Consider the following 24,164-nt stretch of genomic DNA (forward strand, 5'->3'; position numbering starts at 1 on the left):
GTTCTTCCCTCATCTGGGACCTCTGATGTATTATCTACCCTATCTTTGATGGACGAGCAGAACTCCTGTGTTTTGTTTAAGCAACAAGAAAAGTCTTTATTACTTCCAATGCTCATGGACACATCCTTGTTACAACATGAGCCTCACTGGAGCAGTTTTATTGTATGAGTAAATGAGGTGCTCCACACATTTGTCATACAAAAATGAGGCTTGCTAAATAGCATTATTTCGCAGACTGAATGAAAGCTTTGATGTCGAAAGCTCCATCAGCATCAGTTTTTGTGATCACACCCTACAAATAAATCGAAAAACCATCATCAGCCCACAGCATATCAATTATCAACCAATGTTCTCCGCAAGATGTGGAGCCAATAGCAACATTGCTGGACACAAAGAAACAGTGTAGAAGTGGGGAGAAGCATACCTTCTCTGTTATGATTGCAGTAATCAGGTTTGCTGGAGTAACATCGAAAGCTGGGTTCCAGACTGATATACCGGATGCAGCAACTTGCTTTCCAAGACCACCTTCAGAGTTCAGCAACTCCTTGGGCGACCTTTCCTCTATGACAATTTCTTCCCCAGATGGGAGCGCGGGATCAATGGAAGTTACAGGCGCTGCCACATAGAACTGGACACCATGATGCTTTGCAGAAATGGCAAGGTTGTATGTGCCAATCTTGTTGGCCGTGTCACCTTGAAATTTTATAAAGGAAACACAGTCAACAATAGGAATATTTAATTTTACATTGATGTGATAAAAGAAGTGGATATTTACCATTTGCTGCTATACGATCAGCACCAACAATGACTGCCTGAACACGCCCTTGTTTCATCAGTGCAGAAGCAGCAGAATCTGCTATTAGTGTTGAAGGTATTTTCTCATGAACCAACTCGAAGGCTGTAAGCCTGGATCCCTGGAAATTGACAGAAAATCAGCTTATAGAGACAACATTGAAAATATTTATCTTAATATAGTTGCTGAAAAGGTTGTGAAAAGTTATCACTATTGGCATATATGTAATCTAACTAGAATAATTAGTGGTCTAATCATTTGAGTTATTGCCAGAGATGTAAACAGCTCTAGACATATTGCATATCACAGGTCAAACATTGATATGCTAAATTAGAAATTTAATGGTAATGTAAATAAAGGAATAGCTACCTGGTTAAATGGACGAGTTTCAGTGCAAAACGCTTTCTCTAAAACTCCAGCAGAATGAAGAGCACGAATAACCCCAAGGGCAGTTCCATAACCAGCAGTTGCAAGGCTGCATTAGAGAGAGCAAAATAAAGTGCATAAGGAATTTGAGCATCACACGCAGAAAGAAGAAAACTAATCATCTTGAGTTATCATTTACCTGCCCGTATTACAATGGGTCAGAACAGAGATATTTTTTGAATTTCCAAGCTGCCTTTGAAGAAACAATGAGCCATGTGAGCCAATAGCTTTATTATCTGCCACATCATCAATAAGCATGGTCTCTGCAACCTCAATGTAGACCTAATTGGGTCATGCGAACCAGTGCATATTCTAAGTAATTGTATTCTATAAATAAGCATGTGGCTACTAGCTAGATAATTATAAGCTTTTGCTTTTTACGCTATGGTTCCATGTGAAACGTTGAGGGAAACATTGAAGTGCTACACCTTCAAGAAATGTTGGTCCATGCTAGTAATTTCTCACTTTACATTTTTGCCATCTCTTAACATCATTTCATCAGGTTGGTTACTTCTCTTTATATTAAAAAGATACAAGTTGCAAGAAAGATTAGCTATACAGTATTATCGTTCACCACATAAACATAGTATATTCATAATGATTTTTTTGTGCATGTTTTTAACTATTCACAAGCAGAAGGATGTACACTAACTTGCTATCTATGTTGGTACCTGAAAGATAGCCTTGGCATCTTTCGCATTTTCAGCTGTCTTTGACACCAAAGTCTGAAGTTTTGTTGCAGCATCAGATAGGTTCACTGCAGTTGGGCGGCTGATACAGAAATAAATAATAAAATGAGATTAGTAATGCATGACTAGAAGTATACATATGTTTAAAAAGGGTGAACATAAGGACAAAACTTTTTGTACGCAAGTAGGAAAGGAATTAGTTGAACTATGCTTACCTGGATACAAGGTATTCCAGTTTTTTGGAAACAAAAGAAGCTGCTTCTGCAGGAGTACCAGTGAAATCTAAATCAGAAACTTCCACGGCTAATGCTAGCGCTGCTGTTATTGCTATTGCCGGAGCACCACGGACAACCATGTCTCTGATTGCATTCCTGCATAATATTTTGTAGTTTAAGGCTATAGTATAATAAAGAATCATTTTAACTAAAAAAAGGAAAAATATTGACAGGAGCTGGCATCTATATTCTTATCCAGTGGTATGCATGTTTCAATGAGGCTGTAGACTAATCAGGAGATTACATGCATGCATCGCATATTGTACCCACTGATAACTGATATTTCGTAAATGCACAGATTCTTGTCTAACGAGTAACGACGAATGGCAATCATACCCAGATAGGTCTCATTACTGTGAATGAATATGGGTTCATCATCATTTCCTATGGACTCATAATCTCATATAATCCCTCCTGTACTCCACACCGAATCAGTTTCTGTATTATGAGGCTGGTTCCAACGGGGTCGGTACCGACCCCCGCCGGTCGGTACCGACCCGGCTACCGACCCGCGCCGGTCGGTAAGCGCGGAAACCGAGAGCGCGGGGCGGTAGCGCTACCGACCGGCGTTGGAGCCGCGCGCGGTCGGTACCGACCCGGCCGGTCGGTACCGACCCCGCGTCCGGTCGGCTGCCACGCGGCGCTCTGTGATTGGCCAACGGCTGCCACGTCAGCTAGCCGTTGCAATTAGCCGTTTTTGACCGTTTGGACTCCAAAAAATTCAGAAAAAATTCCAAAAAATCACAAATTTCGTGTAATTTTTATATTTTTATGTAATTTTCTTTATTTTAAATTTTCGTGTAATTTTTATTTCGAATTTTTATGTAATTTCTGAATTTTTAAATTTAATAAAGTGGTTTTACTGTGTCAATTTAAATCATAGAGCAATGCGTTCTGAAATGGTTAAGTCTGGAATGGAGAAGCTGACGTGGCGCTGATGTGGCTGTGGGCTGAGGCTGCAGGCTGACTGATGGAGCGCTGGGGTCGAGTGGGTTGGCGAGAGCTGACGTGGCGCTGACGTGGCTGTGGCTGTGGGCTGGGGCTGCAGACCCGCTGTTGGAACCAGCCTGAGACCACACCAAGTGTGCCTCGACAAAAATTTCCCCTGTACTTTGTCAGGTCACCTAAAGTTCATTCCTCAACAAGTCATAATAGCTGAAAAACTTCAATTTCAAACGGAAGGCTAAGAACCCAAAAGCTCGGAGCTTTAGCAGCATCCTCTATTTTTTAAAAGGAAACTTTTGCCGTTGACCACTGAAACTCGCTCATGCTTCTGCAGACTGCAGGACGCCACTCCTGCGCATTCCAGGTTCGGTAAAATAACAGCACAAAGTGCGTGCGCGGAGCTTCTTTTTTTTTTCAAGGAAAGAAGAAACCCCGAACCCGAAACCACCGTCCTCCCCTCGTCACCGTCAGATACGAGGCGGGGGAGGACAGAGCCAGGGATGAACCAAAGGACGTGGCTCCGGATACTAGCAACCGGCAAAAACTCTCCGCTAGAGCAACCAAGAACGAGGAGACTGAGCGACCAAAAAGAGAGAGAATTTCCATCTCACGCACCAGCCATCGGCGGAGTCCTTGACGTCGACGTAGTCCACCTCGAGCGGCAGCTTCCTCTGCGTCGGATCAAAGCCAGCCCAGAATGAATCAAACCGAGGCGAGAGCCCATGCCCCCGGTTCCCACGAAGCAGGGGAGGAGGAAGGAGAGGAATCCAAGGAGCAGCCGGCGGACCTGATCGAGGAGGCGGAGCGACCCGCGGGCGTAGACGATGGCCTGCAGCGCGTCGGACCCCACCATTCCGTTGAAGGGGGCGAGGAGGAATCCCCCGGCGTCCCTGAACCGAGGAAGACGAGAAGATTCAGAGCACCTTTTTCTCCGGTGAAAGGGGGGAGCATAGGAGGCGAGGCGGCGCGCTGAGTGAGCTGAGCCCGTGAACTCTGCCTTGTTCGTTTGCGCGCATCGGGATGGGAGCCCGGCGGCGCCCCGGGCTAAAAGAGGGAAAGGAATGAGAATGACTGTTCACGCCGCTCTTTCGCAGCGAGGTCCCTTCGCAGCTAGAGATAAAAATGTAATTGAATATCGTATTTATTTTTATATTTATATTTGAATATAGAGCCAGATACAGATAATGTTAGTTTTTATCAGATAAAATTGTAATAAATATCAACATTATAAAAATGTAATTTTTGAACATTCAGATACGAATCGATTACGAATATTGCATACTCGCAATCGGATATGGACAGATAAAAAATTTTCCAGATCGGATCGAATTCGAATACGATCAGAAAATATTCATACCATTTACCTCCCTATTCGCAGCCTGTCCAATTTACGCGGCCATGGTCAACCGGAGTCACGGCGGCACGAAGCATGGTGGATTGGATTTGGATTCTTGCTAACGTTAATCTTGGATTTGGAAAAGAAAATCCAGCGGGAGTCGGCGGCGGGCGCGAGTCATGCCGTGCGTTGTGCTAGATGGAGATGCCAATTCGGCTGGCAACTCTTGCAATATGTTGAGGGTCCGGAGGGCTAATATGCGAAACGGGCAAAAGATCCAAGGATAGATGCGGCGGGATTGGGTAAGGGGAATATCGATCGACCTTATCCGGCTGATTGTTGGAGACATTTTTTTTTTGAAATTGATTGTTTGAGACTTTGAGACGAAGAGATGGGCTGACCTTTGCCTCTTTGATCAATTGTACTTGTTGTTGTGAAACTTAATCAATTGTGTAATGACGTGGCCACGCGGGAGAAGAGAATAGCACAACTGCATGGCATAGCACGTATAAATGTGGGGTATTGACGCCACCGATTTATATGTAAACGGAAATGAGCATAGCAGTGCATGTGAAATGACATTTGGAATAATCTATTTTTATGGTGGCGACCCGGCTTAAGCATTTGGGTTGTCCTCTGGCAACTCTTTTAAATAGGAGTTCCTCAGAGGCCAGCTCAAAAACAGTTTACTTTAGGAGGCTTTTTCCTACTCTGGACTCCAATTCAATAAATCAACTCGCAACATACATATTGGTTTGCCCAAAAGCCATCATCAAATTCTTAACGAGAGCAAATAGAGTGCAAAGCTTGTAAAATTTTGCAAAGAGAGAAACCAAAGCAAATAACTTGGTTTCCAACTGTTTATTGGTCTATTGTACTCTTGTAATATAAGTTATTAAAAAGTTTGCCTTACACCAGACTAGCAACGTTATCCTCATCATCTGTGGGCCCACCTGCCAGGGATCGACATCCCGTATGCAACTCGCGGCCCACCTCGCAGCCTCACACAGTCACACTGACACTAACAATCAAGCCGCCACAAAATAATAACAATTTCCTTTCAAAAAAATTAATAATAACAATAAACCAACCATGCCATTCGCCGGGCCCACCATGAGAAGGCATCCGGGCCCACCTGTCAGTGGCGTGGCTTTGCAACTAACTCGCCTGCTAATCCTCCATTCCCCCGTCCTCAGCATAAACCCCTAGACCCCCAGAACCTTCTCCTCACCCCGCCGCCGACAAAACCCTAGCCCCACCCCCGCCATGGCCCTCGCGCTGCGCCTCCGGCGGGCCCTCGCCGCCGCCTCCACCGCGGCGCCCCTCCTCCGCCCGTCCGCCTCCCTCGCCCTCGGGCCTCCCTCCGCCTCTCCGGCGGCGCCGCTCCCGCGGGCGCCGTGGCGGCTCCTCCCCGGCGGCGCCGCCGGGTTCCGGTCGACAGCCGCGGCGGCGGCGCGGGGCGGGGCGGACGACAGCAAGATCTCCCCCGATGAGATCCTCTTCGAGGGCTGCGACTACAACCACTGGCTCATCACCATGGAGTTCCCGGACCCCAAGCCCTCCCGCGAGGAGATGATCGAGACCTACCTCCAGACCCTCGCCAAGGTCGTCGGGAGGTATGACGCCTAGCATATTCTCGTCTCGTTTCGAGTTCGCTACGACATGCGTGATTTTGTTACGGATTGGGCTTGGCGTCGCTGTGAAATGGTCGGCCGTTAATTCCTTGTAGGTGTGAAATGCGATTCTGAATTATGCAATTGCTTCATGTTGTTGTGCTATCGCCTGTGGGTGTGGTGGGGGTTGAGTTGGGTGTTTCATCTAAAGTGCTGCTTGCCTTGGCATCCTTGAAGTGCTGAAGGGAACTGGTAGTCTTTATTCTGTTTATGGATTTATACCAGTATGTAGTAGCTCCAGTTGAGAAATAAGCGACGTGTCAGGATGTGCCAAATGAATATTTGTTTTTGAGAGGACCTATAGTTATGATTGTCAACTTCATTGGTGATATCATATAAAAGTGATATGATACGTTCATCTTAAAAATTTGGTTTACAGATACAATATGGCCATGACCATGACAATTCCAAAGATGACACTTTTCCTGGCAGGAGCATTTTTCCTTTTAATCACAACAGTTCATTCTATCTGGCCAAATTTTTTTTAATATAAAGCTTCAACTGCTAGGGGGGATTGTGGATCTTGGATATTTGTCTCACTGCATTCGCTTGAGTGTGTGAGGTTGTGAGCAATTTCCATACTAGCAGTGTATGGATGTAAATTATCTCACCTAGTTGTTGAAATGTGTTCAATTTTCAGATGATGGTGCTATAAGGAAAGCAGCATCATTTACTTCTCGCAGGATAGGTGTATTTAAGGAGGTCTTGCCTGCACTGGAGTTAAACTGAGAAGCGTGTAATGAGCATGGGTAATTTGAGGGATAATATGCAAGAAAGTTTGCAATGAACATATGGATTAGAAGTGGTCACATGAGCATATTAGTTTGTGTTAATCTGGGGTTAAAATGTTGCCCCATAGTTTCAAAACCATCTAACTCCTTTCCTGTTTCTGACTTTACTTCAAACATTTCCAGGGGTAGTTTGGGCCTTGGGGCATCAATTAGTGTAGGTCCACATGAGAGTTTATGTCGAACTTGAAAATAGTATATCAAGGTCCTCCTGAAACTAATGTCTATGTCTGAACTGTTGTATTGCTGTCTCTCTTCTTAAGGAATTGTGTCTATCTGTTAATATGGAAAAAGGATGGATATTCACTTTGTAGGATTATTAGTAATCATGACCTCGTTTTTTTTGTAATATAAATTTCAGCTGATAGAAGATGTACTGTCATCCACTCTCAAACAATAACATAAGATGTCCAGTCTTTGTTCTCTAGTTTCTATAGCTTTGTGCTGTTCATATTACTGTGCATTTTACTAGCTGGACTCTTTGTGCCAGTGATCAATGTTTGGTAACTGTGACCTCCATGCAATACTTATAGTCTTGTATAATATTTGTACTTGATGATTTAAATCTTAAATTGTGAAGTTATTGTTCTTTTGCTTTCATTATTGTACAAATTTGGTGGCATACCTCTTAACTACTCGAGTCTTTGACTGGTTGCTGTTATAGTTAACAATCTTTGTTATGAGATAAACAATTAATTCAATCAATAGCAATAGATAATATAATTTGCCTCATTTGCTGGGCTCTGAATTTCTTTTAGTTATGAGGAGGCTAAGAAGAGGATGTATGCTTTTAGCACAACAACCTATATTGGTTTTCAGGCTGTAATGACTGAGGACATGTCAGAAAAATTCCGCGGTGAGTGAAAGTATCCAATTCAATTTTTTTTCTTGCAACTGATACGCTTATGACATCTATAGTATTTACCTCTTTTGGAATTTTGGTCAGGTTTGCCTGGAGTTGTTTTCATTTTGCCTGATTCATACCTATATCCAGAGACGAAGGAGTATGGAGGTCTGATCAATTTTCATTTTTTTCTTTAATTTACTAGTTATTAACTTTGAAACACCTGATTTTTTCTTGTACCTTGAGTTTGTAATTGTGCCATGATTTAATCCTTTTACTGTATCTAGCACATGATACTTGGTAGAAACTCATTCTGAAATGCATTGATTTCACCAGGAGACAAATATGACAATGGTGTGATCACTCCAAGACCACCGCCTGTTCACTATAGCAAACCCTCAAGGACTGATAGGAACCGTAACTACCGAGGAAACCCCCAGGATGGCCCTCCACAGCAAGGAAATTACCAGAACAGCCGCCCTACGCAAGGAGGTTATCAGAATAGCCCGCCACAGCAAGGAAACTTCCAGACATACCGCCCTCAGCAAGATGGAAGAAGCTATTCCCCACAGCAGAATAATTATGCACAAGGTGTACAGGATGCTAGAGGTTTTGGGGGGAATGATTATGCAGACCGTTCAGGTTACAGTGGACCACCTGGTGCTTTCCAAGGTCAAGCACCTCGTTACCCAGTGAATCCAGCTGGTCAAGGTCAAGGTTACAGCAACCCCCAAGATAGCAGGAACTTCTCGCAAGATCAGGGAGGAGGTTTCAGGCCTGGTGGCCCTTCACCACCTGGATCTTATGGCCAACCATCAGCACCTGGATCTTATGGCGAACCATCACCACCTGGAAACTATGGCCAGGCACCTCCATCACCATATCCTGGAGGTAGAAGAGTTCCTGGTGTGAATCCTAGTTATGATGGGGACAGCAGACAGGGGACAGGACCGGCATATGGTGGAGATAACTGGCAAAGAGGTTCTGGCCAATATCCTAGCCCAGGAGAAGGACAAGGAAACTGGCAGGTATGAGAGTATTTGACATACAAATTTCACTTATTAGTGGTATTCCTATTTGCATTAAAGCAAGGCTGTTTAGACTGACATCTTGTACGTAGTGTTTAGCCAGTTTTAGATTGAATTCATACAGTGGCTTTGCGTAGGTTCAGATTTCTTACTACAGCTTTTCTGCATGTTAAGTGATTGTTTAGATTTATGAACTAATTTCCATCAATACCCATGCCCTTCTATTTGTTGAAATTCTTTTTCTTTGGGCGCTGTGATAGAATTGTGGGAATACATCAAACCCAATTTTAACAAAATGTAGCTAGAACTGATTCTGCAGCAGCCTTTCTGCAGAGGAATATGCCTTTGAACTTAAATTTATTGTTTTTTCTAGAAAATAGTTCCACACACTTTTATAAAATGCAGAAAAAAAAACCATTTGTGATTTATCTGACAGCCATGTGTTACTAGCTTACCAGATTGCGCAACACTTACTCAAGCTAAGTTAGTACACACACTTAAGTTGTCTATATTGTGTGACATAAGAAGCAACCACACACAAATTAGTTCTCTAAGGCATTTTATGGTTGCTGAACCATATCTTCTAGTAACCTGTAACCGATAGCCTGTCTATCAGGCGCATGGAGTAGCATTCAGTCACCAATAATATATGAACTTATGCCATGTATGCTGGTTGCTGACATTTAATTCTCTTTTGCTCTGTTGTGCAGGGTAGGCAGTAAGAGCTTAAGCGTTCCAGTGAAGACAGACGTGAGACCTGAATGTAGAAATCGCTACCTGTAAAATAAATGACTGGTGCATTAGTGTCTCATTTCGCTTGCATTCAAACTCTAAACTTACTGGCATGTGTTACCAAAGTTATGGATGCAAACTTATTTTTGTTTGTTGGTCCGGAAGATGGTATTCTTAAACAACGAAGAATGTGGAACGGTCTTTTGTCTCTATATCCTCCAACTCTGCCTTGTTCGATTCTTTCCATATGGAAGTCCTATGGTGAATATTGCTTGTGGTGAACTGGTGATGCCTGTAACTAATGAACTCACATCATACACTACATGTTAGTTCGGAGTTGAATTGCTCATTGTGTGGCTCTCGGTTGCACAACAAATTGAACAGCAAGAAGCCTAACATTTTTCGATGATATGGGATTTTCGTTTCTGAGATGCATTCATGCCTTTACTGATGCGCTCGTCTTTTCGCCTATATTTGCAGAAGGTCCTGCGTTCCTTGTCCTATTAGGCGCTGCTTGCCCCTCCCCTGTTTTCGAAGGGAATGTTGCCAGAATTTTTTCCTTGACTAGTTCGATTCTCGTTGACATTTGCTGAAGATTTGCACCTACCTTTGAAGCTGTGGTACCTTGCAGATGCTTTGATCGATCTTGGTATTGGGCATCTTGGCCCGTTCAGATGCAAGTTGTGCATGAGCATGAGATTTCAAAAGATTTCGGGTGAGTCAACTACGGGACGGAAATCCACTTGTTTCTTCAGGAAAGTCGAAATCCAGCTTTTACGCTATGGCGACCTCCAGCATAATTCGAAATGCCCGAATCTAGAATTTGCCCCTTTGAACGGAATAAAGTTTGTCACAAAGGGTAGCAAATACATGGGCGAATCATGTTGCAGCTACTGGTTTTGCTCACAAAGTTATTATGTACTTGGTACATCTATAAGGTAAATTTATGAGGCTATTGTGAAAATCATGTCATCTATAGTTTAGCCGAAGGAAGAACTATTAACAATAAAATTTCGGCCTCCGCACTAAGTTGATGCATTGAACCATTACAAGAAAAGAAGAAAGAATGAAAATCAGGGCAGAGCACTATAAGCAACACCTGATTCTTAGGCTTATAGCTTAAAACCACTTGTTAATACTCTCTCCAAGGGTCTAAACTTTTCCCGCACCTCCATCCCGCCATTGGTTTCCAACTCACAGCGAATGGCACAGTTTGAATGGAACAAGAAGAGATCACAGATGCCATCCAAAGAAATGTGGCAAGCATCATTAGCATACATGTACATTTTCAAGGTCAAACACCACAACTGTGATTCTTTTGAAGAACTAATAAAAACATAGAGCATGTTCTTTTAGGAGTCTCATGATTTTCACAAAAAATGGCTAATTTAGCAAACTATACCATGGTATTGCCTTAAATCAAAGAATGATTAGGCAATACATGTCATATACCTTTAGTTCTCTCAAACCACATCATGCATTCCTTTCAGGGCCTATATGGATAGCACAGATGGTATCTATTTTTTTTTCTGAGAACACATAGAAGTGATATGTATCTTTGTATTAAGGAGAAAGGTTTACAACGCGAACTGCCCATAGGCCGAACCAACACAACGTAAGGCTTACAACAAAATGATCTCTAAATCCACAACAGACATGCATACTACAATGATTAAAGGCCTTGCACTCAATTCTTAATTAACATTGAATTTTTACATGCGGCAGATGATACCAGGTGGCACCATATCATTGTTGGCAATGGAAGCCACATTACTCTTTCCTTGGATCTAATCGTAGCAAGATATGGTGACCCAAGCGTGATGTGTCCCTTCCGCTCTGTTCTAAGACCACATATGACATATTGTCGTTATGAGGAATGCCTATATAGATAGCCCAGACTTGGACCTCTATCCAATATACATAAAAATTCCAAGACACTCTTCTCAGACGTCTGAAATTCCACCATCGATTTTCTAACCCTTATGAATAACACCATACATTTTGTTGCCATCTGAATAATGGAACCAACAACAAGATATGGCAGATGCCATTCACCGAAATGTGGCAAGCATCGCCTGACCCCTTTCCTTGTCCACTCTATAAATACCTCTCGTATGCAACAAGTGCTGCCACAGACACCAAACTCAATAGAACCAGCCATGGCTGAAGGCCTGCAACAGAGCAGGTGGAGAAGAAGAGGGCGGCCTCACATGGGGATGGAGAGCCCCTTTTGGTAGCCAAGAATGACTTGCCTATGCGTGCCTTCTGGTAGGCATATCCATCAGCCATGGGGATGGCAAGTGTTTCTTGAGAAATTCCCGTGTGATGGGTAATGCGATGTGGCTGCATCGGCCGGTCTTCTTGGCTAGCCAGAGGGCTCTCATCCACCATGCCAGGCCTCCCTCTTCAAAATTCCCCAGACTTGTGCTCTCTGCATGTGGAATTTGGTGATGTATCCTGAACCCGCTCTTTGTATTCTTACATGTTTTTCATTTCTGGATCAGAAATGATTTTCAAATCTTTGTAGGCATGGATTTTTTCTTGTTTCATATATGAAGTTTGGCTTTAGGCCATTCTGTGGTGCGGATTGGAGAGCTTGCATGGTTTTAAAGTTCATCACACAAGACAGAGAAGGGAAGCATATGCATGCCATATTACCATTCGAAATATTTGATTTGATTTCACTTTTTTGAGCAAATAATATGAAGCTCAGCATCCAGCCTAACATTGTATTACCACTAATCTACTATGCTGAGTTGCAAAACCAAGCATATATGACCACTTTTGAATTCATAGAAAATAGAGAGTGGCTTTTGCAGGTGTTACTGATGTTACTGCTTCTCTGTAGGTGATCATCATGTTTGTCAGTTGTGCCGTGCCAGTCACCAGATCCAAGAAACTCCTGGCAACATTCACGGCCACGGGAGCACGAGAGTTGGTGTCTACTTGTGTGCAGCGTATGAGACCCTGATCGACACACGTGCAGTTCACTGCAAGCGCGGCTAGTTCCAACGTGTGCTTTCTCGTTTGCATGTTGGCATTCAGGATTTCGTCGTCGCATGTACAACGGCATGCTTTTTCTTTACCCCTCTAGAAATCTTGTCATGACAAAGGAGCCATTGCTAGGATGGCTCGAGGATGCCTTGCTCCTATTCCCAGTTCTAGTATAACGACCTTTTGCTATGAACATTGTTCTACTGTAAATATTGGCGTAATACGATATGCACAAGTACAGTATGCATCAGATATTGTATCTCATCACAAAACATTTTGAGTATCATTGCTTCATTAGGCCAGGGAGTGTGGGCCGTGATGGAATTTGTTTATCTTTAATGAGTACATTTTGTTTTCCATAAAAGAAGTAAATTTTGTGTCCAATTAAGGAAATTATCAAATTTTAGGGAGCTCCTAAATCTCCCAGGTGTAATTATATTTGTGAGAAAAACGTAAGTGTAATAGGAAAAGCTTTCATATTGCTCGTAATAAATTGTGGCAAAATGTTCGTCCATTATTATTTATTAACAACAATGATATTACTCAACAAAGAATCATATATAAAGATATTCAGCATGACTATTTCCAAATGTATAATACCTTTTTGTTCATTTGTTCATACAGCTGTTTCCCTATGCAGATAATGTGTATCCCTATTTGAGATCGTTGACTTTTAGTCACGTCATTAGACCAGTCCTATTATTTAGAAACTTATTGCAAATATTTAAAAGTAGAGCTCATTCTTAAACACCTTTATAATAAAAAAAGTTACAAAAGGAAAAAAGAAATCTCTATAGTTCTTTATTAAGATGAATGGTCAAGCGCCAACTATGTAAGGAACAGAGGAAGTATTTCGTTCGTCACAGGGGAGGGGGGGGGGGTTTATTTCTTTTCTAAGGGAATAGGATTTAAATCATTTTAAACATCTTAATAACAGTAAATGAAAAACTCAAAATAACAAAGTTTTAGATCTCATCAAGTGGTACAATTTTTACATAAAAATCATTTTCATCCGAGTTCGTATAAAAAGATATGATTTTTCTATGGTAAGATCTCGTCATGCCTGGCATGATAAGACATGTCACGCCGATGGGAGTTGCACGACAAGTCGACATGTAGAATATGTGCTGACATACCTCTCTATATACTCCAACGTGTCCCACCTTGTCATGCCAAATCTTGCGACGAGATAGTGTGTTTTTGTGGTGTGATAAAAAGATTATATTTGCACATATTTGTTCGGTGGATTATTTCTAAAATATAAACTGAAAAAGGTTATAAATAAATAAAATTCTACGTGAGGTGGAAGTAAATAATGCAGCCAAACACACAGTTTATACGTACCCTCTTGTTAATCTTGGATGTTTGCTCAAAACAATTAGAAAAGGAGTACTCCGGCTATATATGGATATAGAAGGTCAAATGGGCTGGGTTAATTAATGGGCGGCCCAGTATATAAAAAAATATGATTGTAGGATTTAGGGACTAGAGAGAGGTGAATAGTCGGTTTTAACTAAAATCACAAACACTTCAAAATTTAATTAGTAACACAAGTGAGCTCCTATATCTAACAAAGCCTATCGTTAGTAAGGGTTTGCAACCTAGGTTGATAAGAAATAATTCAATCTCTAGGAATGCAAAATGCACAAGTAAATTGCAGGAATTAAATTGTGCAAAGAAATAACCGGGCACGAGACAAGAATTTTTCTTGGGGTGTCCATGACTTGCAGGTCACTTCTAATCCACATTGAGGTGGATTCAAAGCTTCAACCGCTCCTCTATCAAGACTTCTCTTGATCTTGAGCCGGCTTAAATCAATGAACTGCTCCACACCTCGATTCCACTAGAGTTGCTCTTCACCACTCCGGCGAGGTGAGCACAAAGACATCTCACAACCAAACCGGGGCACCTCCACAATCTCCTTGAGAGGGCTCACTTGTTTAACCTTCTCCAAGCCGTCTAGGGAGCGGCAACTCCCAAGAGTAATAAGTCGATGACGCTTGCTTGAAGACCCCCTAGTGCCACAAAGCTCAAACTCTTGATGCAATGCACTAGAATGCTCTCACACTCACAAAGATGCAATATCTAAGCACATAGTGTGTGTGTGTGTGAGAGAGAGAGAGGGGAGGCTGGCTCAAATACGTGAAGGAAGCTTTCAAATGTACCAAGAGACCTCACCCGCGGCCAAGCATTAGGTATATAGCTACCCTCTCAAAAACTAACCGTTACACTCAAATCCTATAAAAATAGAGTTTGCATGGACTGTCCGTCTCAAAAAAACTGGATTGTCTGCCATTCAAAACCAATGGCTAGGAGTGCAATAAATGCATGTCAGAATCAACCGTTAGAGCCCAGGCGGACTGTCTGCACCCATTGGGTAGGCCGTCCGCAGTTCAAAACCCTGAGCACTTAGAGATGAAAACATCTCTGACTAAATTTGAAAAAGACCTGCGGACTGTCCACTCCCCAGGGGCGGACCATCCGCAATACAACGTTTTCGCTCCAGAACCACTTTGGTTCAGTCCAAAAACAAAAGTTAGCCGGCGGACCGTCCGCCTCCTGGGACAGTCGTTCATCTTTTCGATGCTCACCACAAACTTCAAGTTTCTGTTCAGATTTTTAAAGAGGTGGTTGACTGTCTACCTCTATGGGCTGGACCGTTCGTGCCAGCAGAGTCAACTCTCAATTTGAATACAAGTTAGCCATTTTTTCAAATGAAGTTATCCCTCATGCATGCAATGTAAATGTTTGAGCAAAATGACACTATAGAACTGTCAAGCAAAGGCACAAAGACCCCTCTTGATAGTACATCTATCTATCCTATTAATCTGGTTATTTTTCATCCACTAATGACCCTATGACCAATAAAAATAGAAAAACCCTATCATATACCTTTGCCTTGAGCTTATCCTCCTAATATCATCTCCAAGTATTCTTCATGACATCAACATGCGTTTATTTTCTCTTGGACCAACCTACACTCATTTCTTCTCAAAAAATTGTTAGTCCACATATGTTGTCGTTAATTACCAAAATTCAAATTATGGGCCTCGATGCTTTCGACGACCCTAAGGCTAACCTGATATGGCCCAATAGGCCGGAAAAGTATCGTGTCAGCCCAACCTGATTCCTCAGACCATGTCTGGGCCACAACCTTGGCATGCAGTGCCGGTCCGAACTTGGTACGATCCAGTTTGTTTAACAACTCAACTCCTCTACTCCTGTTGACACAAAAATCCGCCGATGGGATTCCCACGATCAACAAGGGCCGGGGAGATCTGCTTCGCTCCGTCGTACCGAACCCAAATCAAGGCGCGTGGTGCGCGCGGTCGTGCCAGTCAGTTTGACCATTCAACTGACAAGGTGAAGATAATCCTTTTGAAGATCGACCGATCTAGCCAATGTAATCCTAGCACCCGCAGCGATAATGATATGGCAAGTAAAGTATGATAAATAAATCATCAGCTATGAAGCCAATTCCAATCTCCTGATGAACATAAACAGCTCATCGGCTATCCAAGCCAAATCCACACGATCAATGGCCGATGCAGTAGTTAAACATGTATGCACCCATCGTCCGTCGAATAGAATTAATAAATTGGGCAATCGCCGAACAAATAAATCATCACAAATAGAACCAGCAAACTGATGACGATTAATCTAGCGTCACCACTAGTCGGATTGGACCTAACCGAGATAGCGCTAGCAGCAAGGCGATAGACTTAAATGTCACTAGCTGATGAATCTAGATGTAACGAGATAAGAGTTCGGTAAAAGCTCAGTAAAAGCCAAGAACAAGAAACTATCGGCAAATAAAGCACAATCTGTTGAATTCTTTATGATATGGCAATTGAAGCAACGTAACAGATGTATAGGATAAACCAGCCGATAGATCTTATTCAAGGCGAGATAATTTGATTTTATCACATCTAGTAAGAGATCAGATTGATGCAGCCTTACGAGATATGATAAGAATTGATAACTTGTAGATGAATCTAGATGAAACCACAACGATGCACCCAATGGTTAAAGCCTAGAACATCTGGTTGACGAAGACCATGGCGAACTGGAGATTGAGGCGATGCAGCCCAGCTTGTTGAAGAACTCATCAGGAATCTACATTACTCCTACTCATAGGGCAAAAAAGGTAAAAGTACGTGGAAAGGTAAATGTTTGATTGGTCGATTGGTGACAAATCTGATTACAAGCCTACGATTACAAGCCCGTAGGCTGATATTTATAGGCTAGAAACCCTAGTCGATGACGACATGACTTGACCAAAAAGAAATAAACTTTCTAAAACAAACTAAACCTAGATCTGACACAATAACTTGCTGACGAAGTCTGCCAGCCTAATTCTCGCTCCATCAGCTATGACGCCCTTTCGGCCCACGGGCCCAATGTGTTGTTATCCTTTTCCTGCCCTGGCTTGCTTCTATCTGCTTCCTACCATGCAACATTCGATTGACACGTTCGAAAAAACGGTGTCAACACAAGCCCCCTAGTTTCGGAGTATGAAGATTTCATGCTTTGAAACTTTGTACATTCAATGCCTTAATCTGCATGATGGACTCGACACCTCATCTTTTCTGATACTACTCTTTCATAGCCGATGCGTTTTTCCAAGTTTCTTACCATAATTCAGCTGATGCCTCCAGTATAACAACCTTGCGATTTCAATAACTGATAGATGAATCCACTGTTCGCCTGAACAGTCGTTTAGCCCATTTACAAACTGTTTAAACACTACACACTAGTACACCATTTCCGTTTAATCGGTTGTTTTGACCGTTTAAATGGCCGTTTTGCCCGTTTAAACACCTGTTTTGCCCGTTTAAACACCTGTTTTTCCCAAATAATGGGCTAAACGGCAGTTGACCGACTATTTACCGTTTAGCGTTTAGGATAACACTAGATGAATCTATACAAAACGACAGCGATGCGCCCGGAAGTTAAAGCCTAGAACATTTGATAGATCAAAACCGCAGCGAGCTAGAGACTGTGATGAACTCTTCTGGTAGTGCCCCTCTTTATAGCCGATGACCACAATTCTTTAAGCCAATGTTAAACATTAAGTCAACTCTATTCCTCCTGCTAAATAACTTGGGTCTTTTGAAAGATTTTATAATCTTGCTCCTCAAATGATTCTCTTGGATCACTCAATATGTATGATTCTTCACCAAGGCATTGGATCGCCTCTTTGCTTCCTACTTCTAATAAGGCTTTTTGGTGGAGCTTAGGGTAGGGGAGGAAAAGGAAGCATACTTGTATTGCATATTTTGCAAAGTCAAAAACCGGATCCAACGGAGAAAATAAGTCATACAATCAGATCAAGATGTGCATGTGTGTGGAATTTTTCTAGATGAAACTCGCACCTCCGTTGCATGACTCTATCCTTTATTTCTTCTTTGGGATATGTGCTATATTTTTTTCTTTCTTTTTTCTCATGCTTTTGGGTACGAATATATTTTTCTTTTTTTTTGCATAGCCCATATCCTTTTGCATGATGAATATGAAGAGTCACGTCAAAGGGGCGAAGTATTTTTTGTGTGAATGGAAGGCATATTTTTGCGTGACTTCCAGTGTAGAAGTCAGCATATGAGTAGCTGAGTAGGCGAACCTAGACAAAACCACAGCGATGCGCCCGGTAGTTAATACCCAGCGGCGGAAAACATGTGGAGTGTACGTGATCTTGATCTTAAAAGTATGACATGCATCTCATAAGGGTCACAAACAATTTGACAACGCTCAATACAAAAATAAGTTGCATATGTAAAAGGTTTTTCAAGGATGTCAACATATAGCTCTGGTAGAAATTTAATATCATTGAGGAGCTAAGCTATGTTTATTTTTGCAAGATAAAATTTCCAAGTATTTTTGCAATAAGAAATAAAGTTTTTCTCATCATACCAGTATCAGCAGCATTAGCAGCGTTGGTAGCAACATAGTCTCGTGATCATCAATCCTTGCTGCTCAACAATAACCATCGGCTGTTTGTTTGTGTCTCTTCATCATAACCATCAGTCTTGATCCATCGGAGTACACTCTTAGAGCCGACTACTTGTATCAGCTTTAGTCTCCAGCCAGAGACTTGTAGAAATTCGCATTCAGCTTCCCATAGGTGCATCGGCTGCAACGATGTTGACTGAAGTATCAGCCGATACAACCTCTATGTTGTCCCCTTGCCATGCCGATGGTGAGCTCCACATTCAGTACCCCTCTTGCCAGCAAGGGATTTCCACCGAAACCCCCGAGAGTCATATCGGTCTTGATTAGATCTTCAGGAGTCTTCCGATGCCTCCAATCACTACAACACATATAGGTTTATGTGACGTTCTATTTATGTCACTGAAAATGGTATTTTCGTCATGTTTCATAATCTGTGACGTTTGCGTGACGAAAATTGGTTCGTCGCCTATACCATGTCATAAAAGATCTTCTGCGATGAAAATATATTTTTTTGTCGTAAATCTTATGACGATTATTCTATCGTCACAAATTATTGGCGCTCATTTTTTGTCATAATTAATACTAACAAACGTCACAAAATGTATGATGGATGATTGTACATGTGCCACGTAGGACATAAAATGTCATAAAATGTTTAACTCATATGATGTGGCGATGACTAAGATATGATGTGGCACCTCCATTATGATGATTTGATTCGTCATAAAATTTTTCGTGGCCTAATAAGGCCCAGCCATTTCAGCCATAACAATAGATCCAATAGTATTTTAGCCCATAACAGCAAATCCATCATCATTTCATCCCATAATATTTAGCAATACTGATATTATAACAACAGGTTCATTCAAACCAGCAGGTAACTTGACTGAATATATATTACAACACAATATTACTTGTCCAAAAATCACCAGATTCATATCACAGCCCAACGACAAGTCACTCAACCCAAACACAAACAGCCAAGCCACTTGATGACAGATAATGAGTTACGCAAATAAAAAGCTCGAATCATCTTGAAAGATATAACTTCAGTGCCTCCCCACGAACAGAACCTGCAACACCCATAATGCAGACAACAAAAATAGTTAATTAAGAAAAATTATGCTGGTTGAGCCAGCAGACAACGTATCGTGTAGAGAAAATATGGTTTTGCATTCGTGCAGTGCAGAGAAAAGAACTAGGTAGGCCAAACTAAACCAATATTTTTTCCTCTATCCTAGAAACAGAACGCATTAATTTTTGGAGAGAATGTATACCTGACCAAGCTTGTTGAAAAGAAACCGCAAGTGTTCCAAGTATTGTGCATCCATTCATGATCGACCATTGCTTTTTCTGTAATTAACTGGTAAGAAAGGCAACAATTATAAGTACCATAACACCCATTAACTAAATATCAGGCATACATATGTTTGTAACTTCTAGTCACACAAGTGCACATGCTAAGTTACAGTATTTTCTTTGGTTATAAGTACCATTCCTGCAAAGCAATCAAGCATAACAAATTCAAAGACTGTAGTTTGTTATGCTAATCCATTTGCTTCTTTTGAGGTAGCAGAGATAGATATAACCTTAAGAGCTCCCAAATTTTAGAAAGTTATAAATAACTCAACCAATTTGATCAAGAAAGGAGAATAAATTACTTGCTATTTCACATATGTCACATCTGGCTCCTGCAAGTAAGCGCAATCTATCGGCAGAGGTAATAATCAGCCAACCAAAACAGTGAGCTAAACATCACAATCGATTTAGACATCCTAACTCCTAAGTAATTTATCTGGCGAAGCAATAATCAGCCAACTGAAGTATAGATCCGAAATCACCAGCATTAAGAGTAAAGGAAGATTCATATGACTGACTGAATAAAAGTCATCTTGTGTCTGCTAAATAGCATATCTTAACCATACTGTAGATGGAACAAATTAGTCCAGACCTGGCACTTGCTGTGCTTGCGGTGACCTGCTCGATGTCCCTCCATCATTCTAGCACTGTTCACAACAACAACAAAAAGGTCATGGCACTCTGAAATTGTACAGGAAAATGTAGATGTGCTATGACACTCTTGAATTATTGTGCTTCTACCAATCCTATAGCCAAGATTCATGGAAGTGATCTAAAAATTAGAGAATCACCAAACAAAGAACAAAAAAGCAAGGAGTAACATAGCACATTGTCATCTTATCGAACACCTAGCAGGCATGCAAAAGGCAACCTCCTAATAAACATGATGGATGCCAAAATAACACATTTAGAATTACAATAGTTATCTATTACGAGAAATCCTTTGCTTTTCTGTATTGCTAGCATGTCAAAATGATAAAACATGGCATGGTATCACACATAAATCTGTTTCATGGTCCATAAGACAAGTACTCTTCAGTCTGCAACCATGGTCTCAATGGCGCTGCATTATTTCTGTACTATTTGAATACAAAATCATGCTTATTATTGAGGATTGAAGTAAGGCTCAGAAAGATATAGCTCCCGATCAAATTAGCAGCGTAGAATAGACTCAATAACACTTTCAATTAGAATATACCAATCAAATTTAGCAACAAAACAACAACGCAGACCTCCAGCCCTAGCCAATGTAACCTGTCGAATATCAACAACCAATAGTAGCCAGCATCAGCCCGTCCGACATCCCCGTGCTCGTGGCCAGGGGCAAGTGCCAGTCCCAAAGCCGCCCCTCTGGCCATCGGATCCGCAAGACGGCAAGTGAGGAGGCCGCGACGCCTTGGCTGAGATGCAGCTCCCGATTTGCTCGCCTCGCCTCGTCACTGCCAGGTTCCAGCGCGCAGAGGCTAGATCCTCTAGCATGGAGGCCGGATCTAGATGGGGAGAGTTGGACGAGCTCAAAAGCCATCACGCACGGGTGCTTGGAGCTGGAGTTCAGAAGCTGCGCAAATAATTAATGGGGGAGTAAAAAGGGCAGTGGCGGACCCAAAATTTGAACCTTGGGTAGTCCTAACAAAAAAAATTCAAATGCAATAAGGTATAAGAAAACAAAAACCATCAATTCGGTAGTTTGGAATATCTCTAAACAATTCGGAAATAACCAAAAATGCATTAATACATTAAAAATGTCTCCAAATAACAACTAAAATTTGACATAAAACATCTCTTGATTTAACTCTCTCCCACTTTTCTGACAAATGACAACACATAATAACAAAAAGAACATATCAACATCTAATTTCATGGCTAAATTATTGCAATCTGTAAATCCAAATGCTCTACTGACTAAATTGCTCTACTACTAATTCACTATTACTAGCATATCCTAGTCGTAATTTCTACACAGATATGAATTCTCCTTGGAGAGACCGTAACCTGTAGAGCAGTGAGCACAAGGGCCAGCCGGACGGTCGGACTTGTTGGCGTCTCAGGCGGCCGAGCTCTTAAGGCCCCGACGCCTCGTCGTCGCGCGCTCGCCCTGGACGGCAGGCGCCACGGGGGGCCGGCCTGGCCGCAGCCCACAGGCCGGGGCACTGCGAGACGTGAGTCGCTAGGTTGGGGCCTAGGGCGTGGAGCTAGATTTGTGGCGGTCGCCTGTGATTCGCTGCGGCCGTGCTGCTGTAGCACCGCGGGATGACTGCGGGAGCCGTGCTGTCAAGCCAGGAAAGAGGAGAGGTGAGGAGACCGCAAGAGGAGATACGGGCGGCGGCGGCTTGGCCGGAGATGCTCAGACGCCGAGTGAAGATTATGATCTGCAGGAGACGGAAAACAAGGCCGGGATTGTGCGGACTGTGCTGGGCCTTCGATATGCTAAATATTTTTGGGCCAAATCAGCAGGTAGTCCCAGGCCTACTTGGACTACCTGCTGGGTCCGCCACTGAAAAAGGGGTAAGAGGAGGGGACAAGAGAGGGTCTGCGGCAGAGACTGGCTTCAGCGCCGCCGCCGCAGCTAGTGTCGGCGCCGACCGGACCGCTGAACGGTGAGGGTTTCTGCGCCGCCGCCCGGCGTGCCTCGCCCTCCCGTCCTCGGGGTCTGGGTCCAGCAGCGGCAGCTCCACCTGCATGGTCGCCCCATCCCCTTTCCGCGCCGCCGCCGCGCCGAACCCTAGGTCGCTGCCCACGCTAGATGGCGACGGCGGGAGGGAGACGGAGAGGAGAGGAGGGGAGGGAGAGTGAGAGGAGAGGAGGCGGAGGGAGAAGGGTATAGGGTTCGGCACGGGTTTTTCAAGGCATAGGTTGGGCCGGTAAAATTGTTGGGCTTTGGGCCTATCGGACCAGTAACAGGTTTTTGCGATTTCTTTTATTTTCAACTAACATAGACATCATTATTGTTTCTAAAAAAAACAAAGACATCATTATTAGGTAAATTACTAAAAATGTATATTATATACTTTAAAATATTTTTTACAAGTAACATATTATATATGTTGTTACATTGAGGTTTTAATAATTTTTTAATTCACCTGCTATTTTCTATAGCTTAAATGAATTTCTAACATCTGGTCCTACATGTCCGAATTTCCTCCAAAAAATAAAACTGAAAAACTTGGTAGGCCCCACATGTCTGAATTTCTTCCAAAAGATAAAAACGAAAAAATGTGGGTCCCACCCTGATATTTGGCCTAGCTCTGCAATATTTCTTATTTTTTTTATAAAAAATGGACTTGAACTTATGACAAATTTGATTTGTCACAAATTAGTAACGACAACTCGTGCAATGCTATGACAATAAAGAGAACGTCACGGTGCAGCAGTCGAATAGTTTATGATGATTTTCATTCTGTGTTAGTGACGAACACACTCTGATCGTCATTAAAATGTGCCTGGACCTAAAAAACGTCATAAACTGAAGTGAGCTAATAACAAAAATCTCTTTCGTCATGAGGAAAACGTCGCAGAAGCCTATATGTGTTGTAGTGAATATGTGGTGTACGGCATGAAGTAGATAGCAGCACCACTTCCCACTAGCACATTGGTCATTGGTTTGCCGTCGATGAAGCCTTTCACGTACAACGGCTTGAGATGCCGATGTTCTTCCTCCTTAGGCTTTTGGAATACAGTGGGCTGCGGATGAAGCACTAGACACTACAAGAAATCCTTTAACCCATGACGATTTTTTTGTGACGTTTACAAAAACCATCATAAACAGACAAGATCTATGACAATTTGTGAATTTTCGTCACAAATTTGCAAATAGCCCATATGGGCTCTAATTTGGGCCTGGTATCTGTGACAAACCTCTAAAAACGTCACAGAACGAAAATAGAAATCATCATGGATTATATATCATGCTCAAACCACAATGGTGATACACAAAAATGCATTATGCTCCGTTTGGATGTAGATATTGGAGCCTGGAATTCGGAATTGGTATTGAGGACCTCCAACGCAGCTGTTTGGATGAGTCTAAGAATTGGCATTGAAATCACAGTCCAATACCAAGCAGTATTGGAGTAACAACCGCACCCTCTCCCACAATTCGAACCCTTCCCCCTTGGTATTCACAGCATTCGCTTCCTCTTCTTGACTGGGCCTCCTCCACAGTGCCGCTCATCCATCCCTCCACCGCGCAACCCCTCCGCCGCGGAGTCCAGCACCGCTCCGCCACCGCCGGTCCCCTCCGCCCCCCTCCGCCGCCGCAGGTCCTCTCCGCCCCCAGATCTGGCGCTGCCGCGCCGCCCCCCTCCGCCCCGAGTCCGGCGCCGCCGCACCGCAC

The 24,164-nt window shown here is 42.7% G+C and overlaps 3 protein-coding genes across 6 annotated transcripts; 1 reads left to right on the plus strand and 2 right to left on the minus strand.

The window, feature by feature from the left end:
- Window positions 1-44: 44 nt before the first annotated feature.
- On the minus strand, window positions 45-4,184 carry LOC120644094 (methylthioribose-1-phosphate isomerase-like). Its single transcript, XM_039920647.1, has 9 exons — window positions 3,916-4,184; window positions 3,744-3,799; window positions 2,124-2,279; window positions 1,891-1,990; window positions 1,359-1,501; window positions 1,163-1,268; window positions 776-914; window positions 425-693; window positions 45-292 (listed from the first exon to the last, which is right to left on the minus strand). The coding sequence occupies exons 1-9, from the start codon at window positions 3,979-3,981 to the stop codon at window positions 224-226; spliced, it is 1,104 nt and encodes a 367-aa protein (XP_039776581.1). The 5' UTR covers window positions 3,982-4,184; the 3' UTR covers window positions 45-223.
- Window positions 4,185-5,662: 1,478 nt separating this feature from the next.
- On the plus strand, window positions 5,663-9,751 carry LOC120644095 (multiple organellar RNA editing factor 1, mitochondrial-like). Its single transcript, XM_039920648.1, has 5 exons — window positions 5,663-6,080; window positions 7,684-7,781; window positions 7,872-7,937; window positions 8,106-8,797; window positions 9,508-9,751. Exons 1-5 carry the CDS (start codon window positions 5,731-5,733, stop codon window positions 9,517-9,519), a joined length of 1,218 nt encoding a protein of 405 aa, XP_039776582.1. The 5' UTR covers window positions 5,663-5,730; the 3' UTR covers window positions 9,520-9,751.
- Window positions 9,752-19,268: 9,517 nt separating this feature from the next.
- On the minus strand, window positions 19,269-22,322 carry LOC120644096. Of its 4 annotated transcripts, none has more exons than XR_005663396.1 (4): window positions 21,824-22,322; window positions 20,424-21,389; window positions 19,750-19,835; window positions 19,269-19,545 (listed from the first exon to the last, which is right to left on the minus strand). XR_005663396.1 is itself a non-coding variant. In XM_039920649.1 (4 exons), the coding sequence occupies exons 1-4, from the start codon at window positions 21,187-21,189 to the stop codon at window positions 19,434-19,436; spliced, it is 357 nt and encodes a 118-aa protein (XP_039776583.1). In that variant the 5' UTR covers window positions 21,190-22,322; the 3' UTR covers window positions 19,269-19,433. The 4 variants fall into 4 exon arrangements, 1 of the variants encoding a protein (XP_039776583.1); XR_005663395.1 differs by having other exon boundaries at window positions 20,424-21,457; XR_005663397.1 differs by having other exon boundaries at window positions 20,424-20,478; window positions 21,064-22,322.
- Between the last annotated feature and the right edge of the window lie 1,842 nt (window positions 22,323-24,164).

This window comes from Panicum virgatum, chromosome 8K (genome assembly GCF_016808335.1).
Source record: "Panicum virgatum strain AP13 chromosome 8K, P.virgatum_v5, whole genome shotgun sequence".
Taxonomy (NCBI): Eukaryota; Viridiplantae; Streptophyta; class Magnoliopsida; order Poales; family Poaceae; genus Panicum; species Panicum virgatum.

Bases quoted from the DNA above. Each gene is read 5' to 3' on its own strand.
- LOC120644094 (XM_039920647.1), bottom strand. From the start codon at position 3,981: ATGGTGGGGTCCGACGCGCTGCAGGCCATCGTCTACGCCCGCGGGTCG. The intron at 1,991-2,123 runs GTAAGCATAGTT...TTTCTGTATCAG, and splicing joins CTGGAATACCTTGTATCCAG to CCGCCCAACTGCAGTGAACC. The intron at 915-1,162 runs GTAGCTATTCCT...GTCAATTTCCAG, and splicing joins AAACTCGTCCATTTAACCAG to GGATCCAGGCTTACAGCCTT.
- LOC120644095 (XM_039920648.1), top strand. From the start codon at position 5,731: ATGGCCCTCGCGCTGCGCCTCCGGCGGGCCCTCGCCGCCGCCTCCACC. The intron at 7,782-7,871 runs GTGAGTGAAAGT...AATTTTGGTCAG, and splicing joins CATGTCAGAAAAATTCCGCG to GTTTGCCTGGAGTTGTTTTC. The intron at 7,938-8,105 runs GTCTGATCAATT...TGATTTCACCAG, and splicing joins AGAGACGAAGGAGTATGGAG to GAGACAAATATGACAATGGT.
- LOC120644096 (XM_039920649.1), bottom strand. From the start codon at position 21,189: ATGGCCAGAGGGGCGGCTTTGGGACTGGCACTTGCCCCTGGCCACGAG. The intron at 20,479-21,085 runs GTTACATTGGCT...TGTTGTGAACAG, and splicing joins TGGTTGTTGATATTCGACAG to TGCTAGAATGATGGAGGGAC. The intron at 19,836-20,423 runs GTCTGGACTAAT...CTTTCTTACCAG, and splicing joins GCAAGCACAGCAAGTGCCAG to TTAATTACAGAAAAAGCAAT.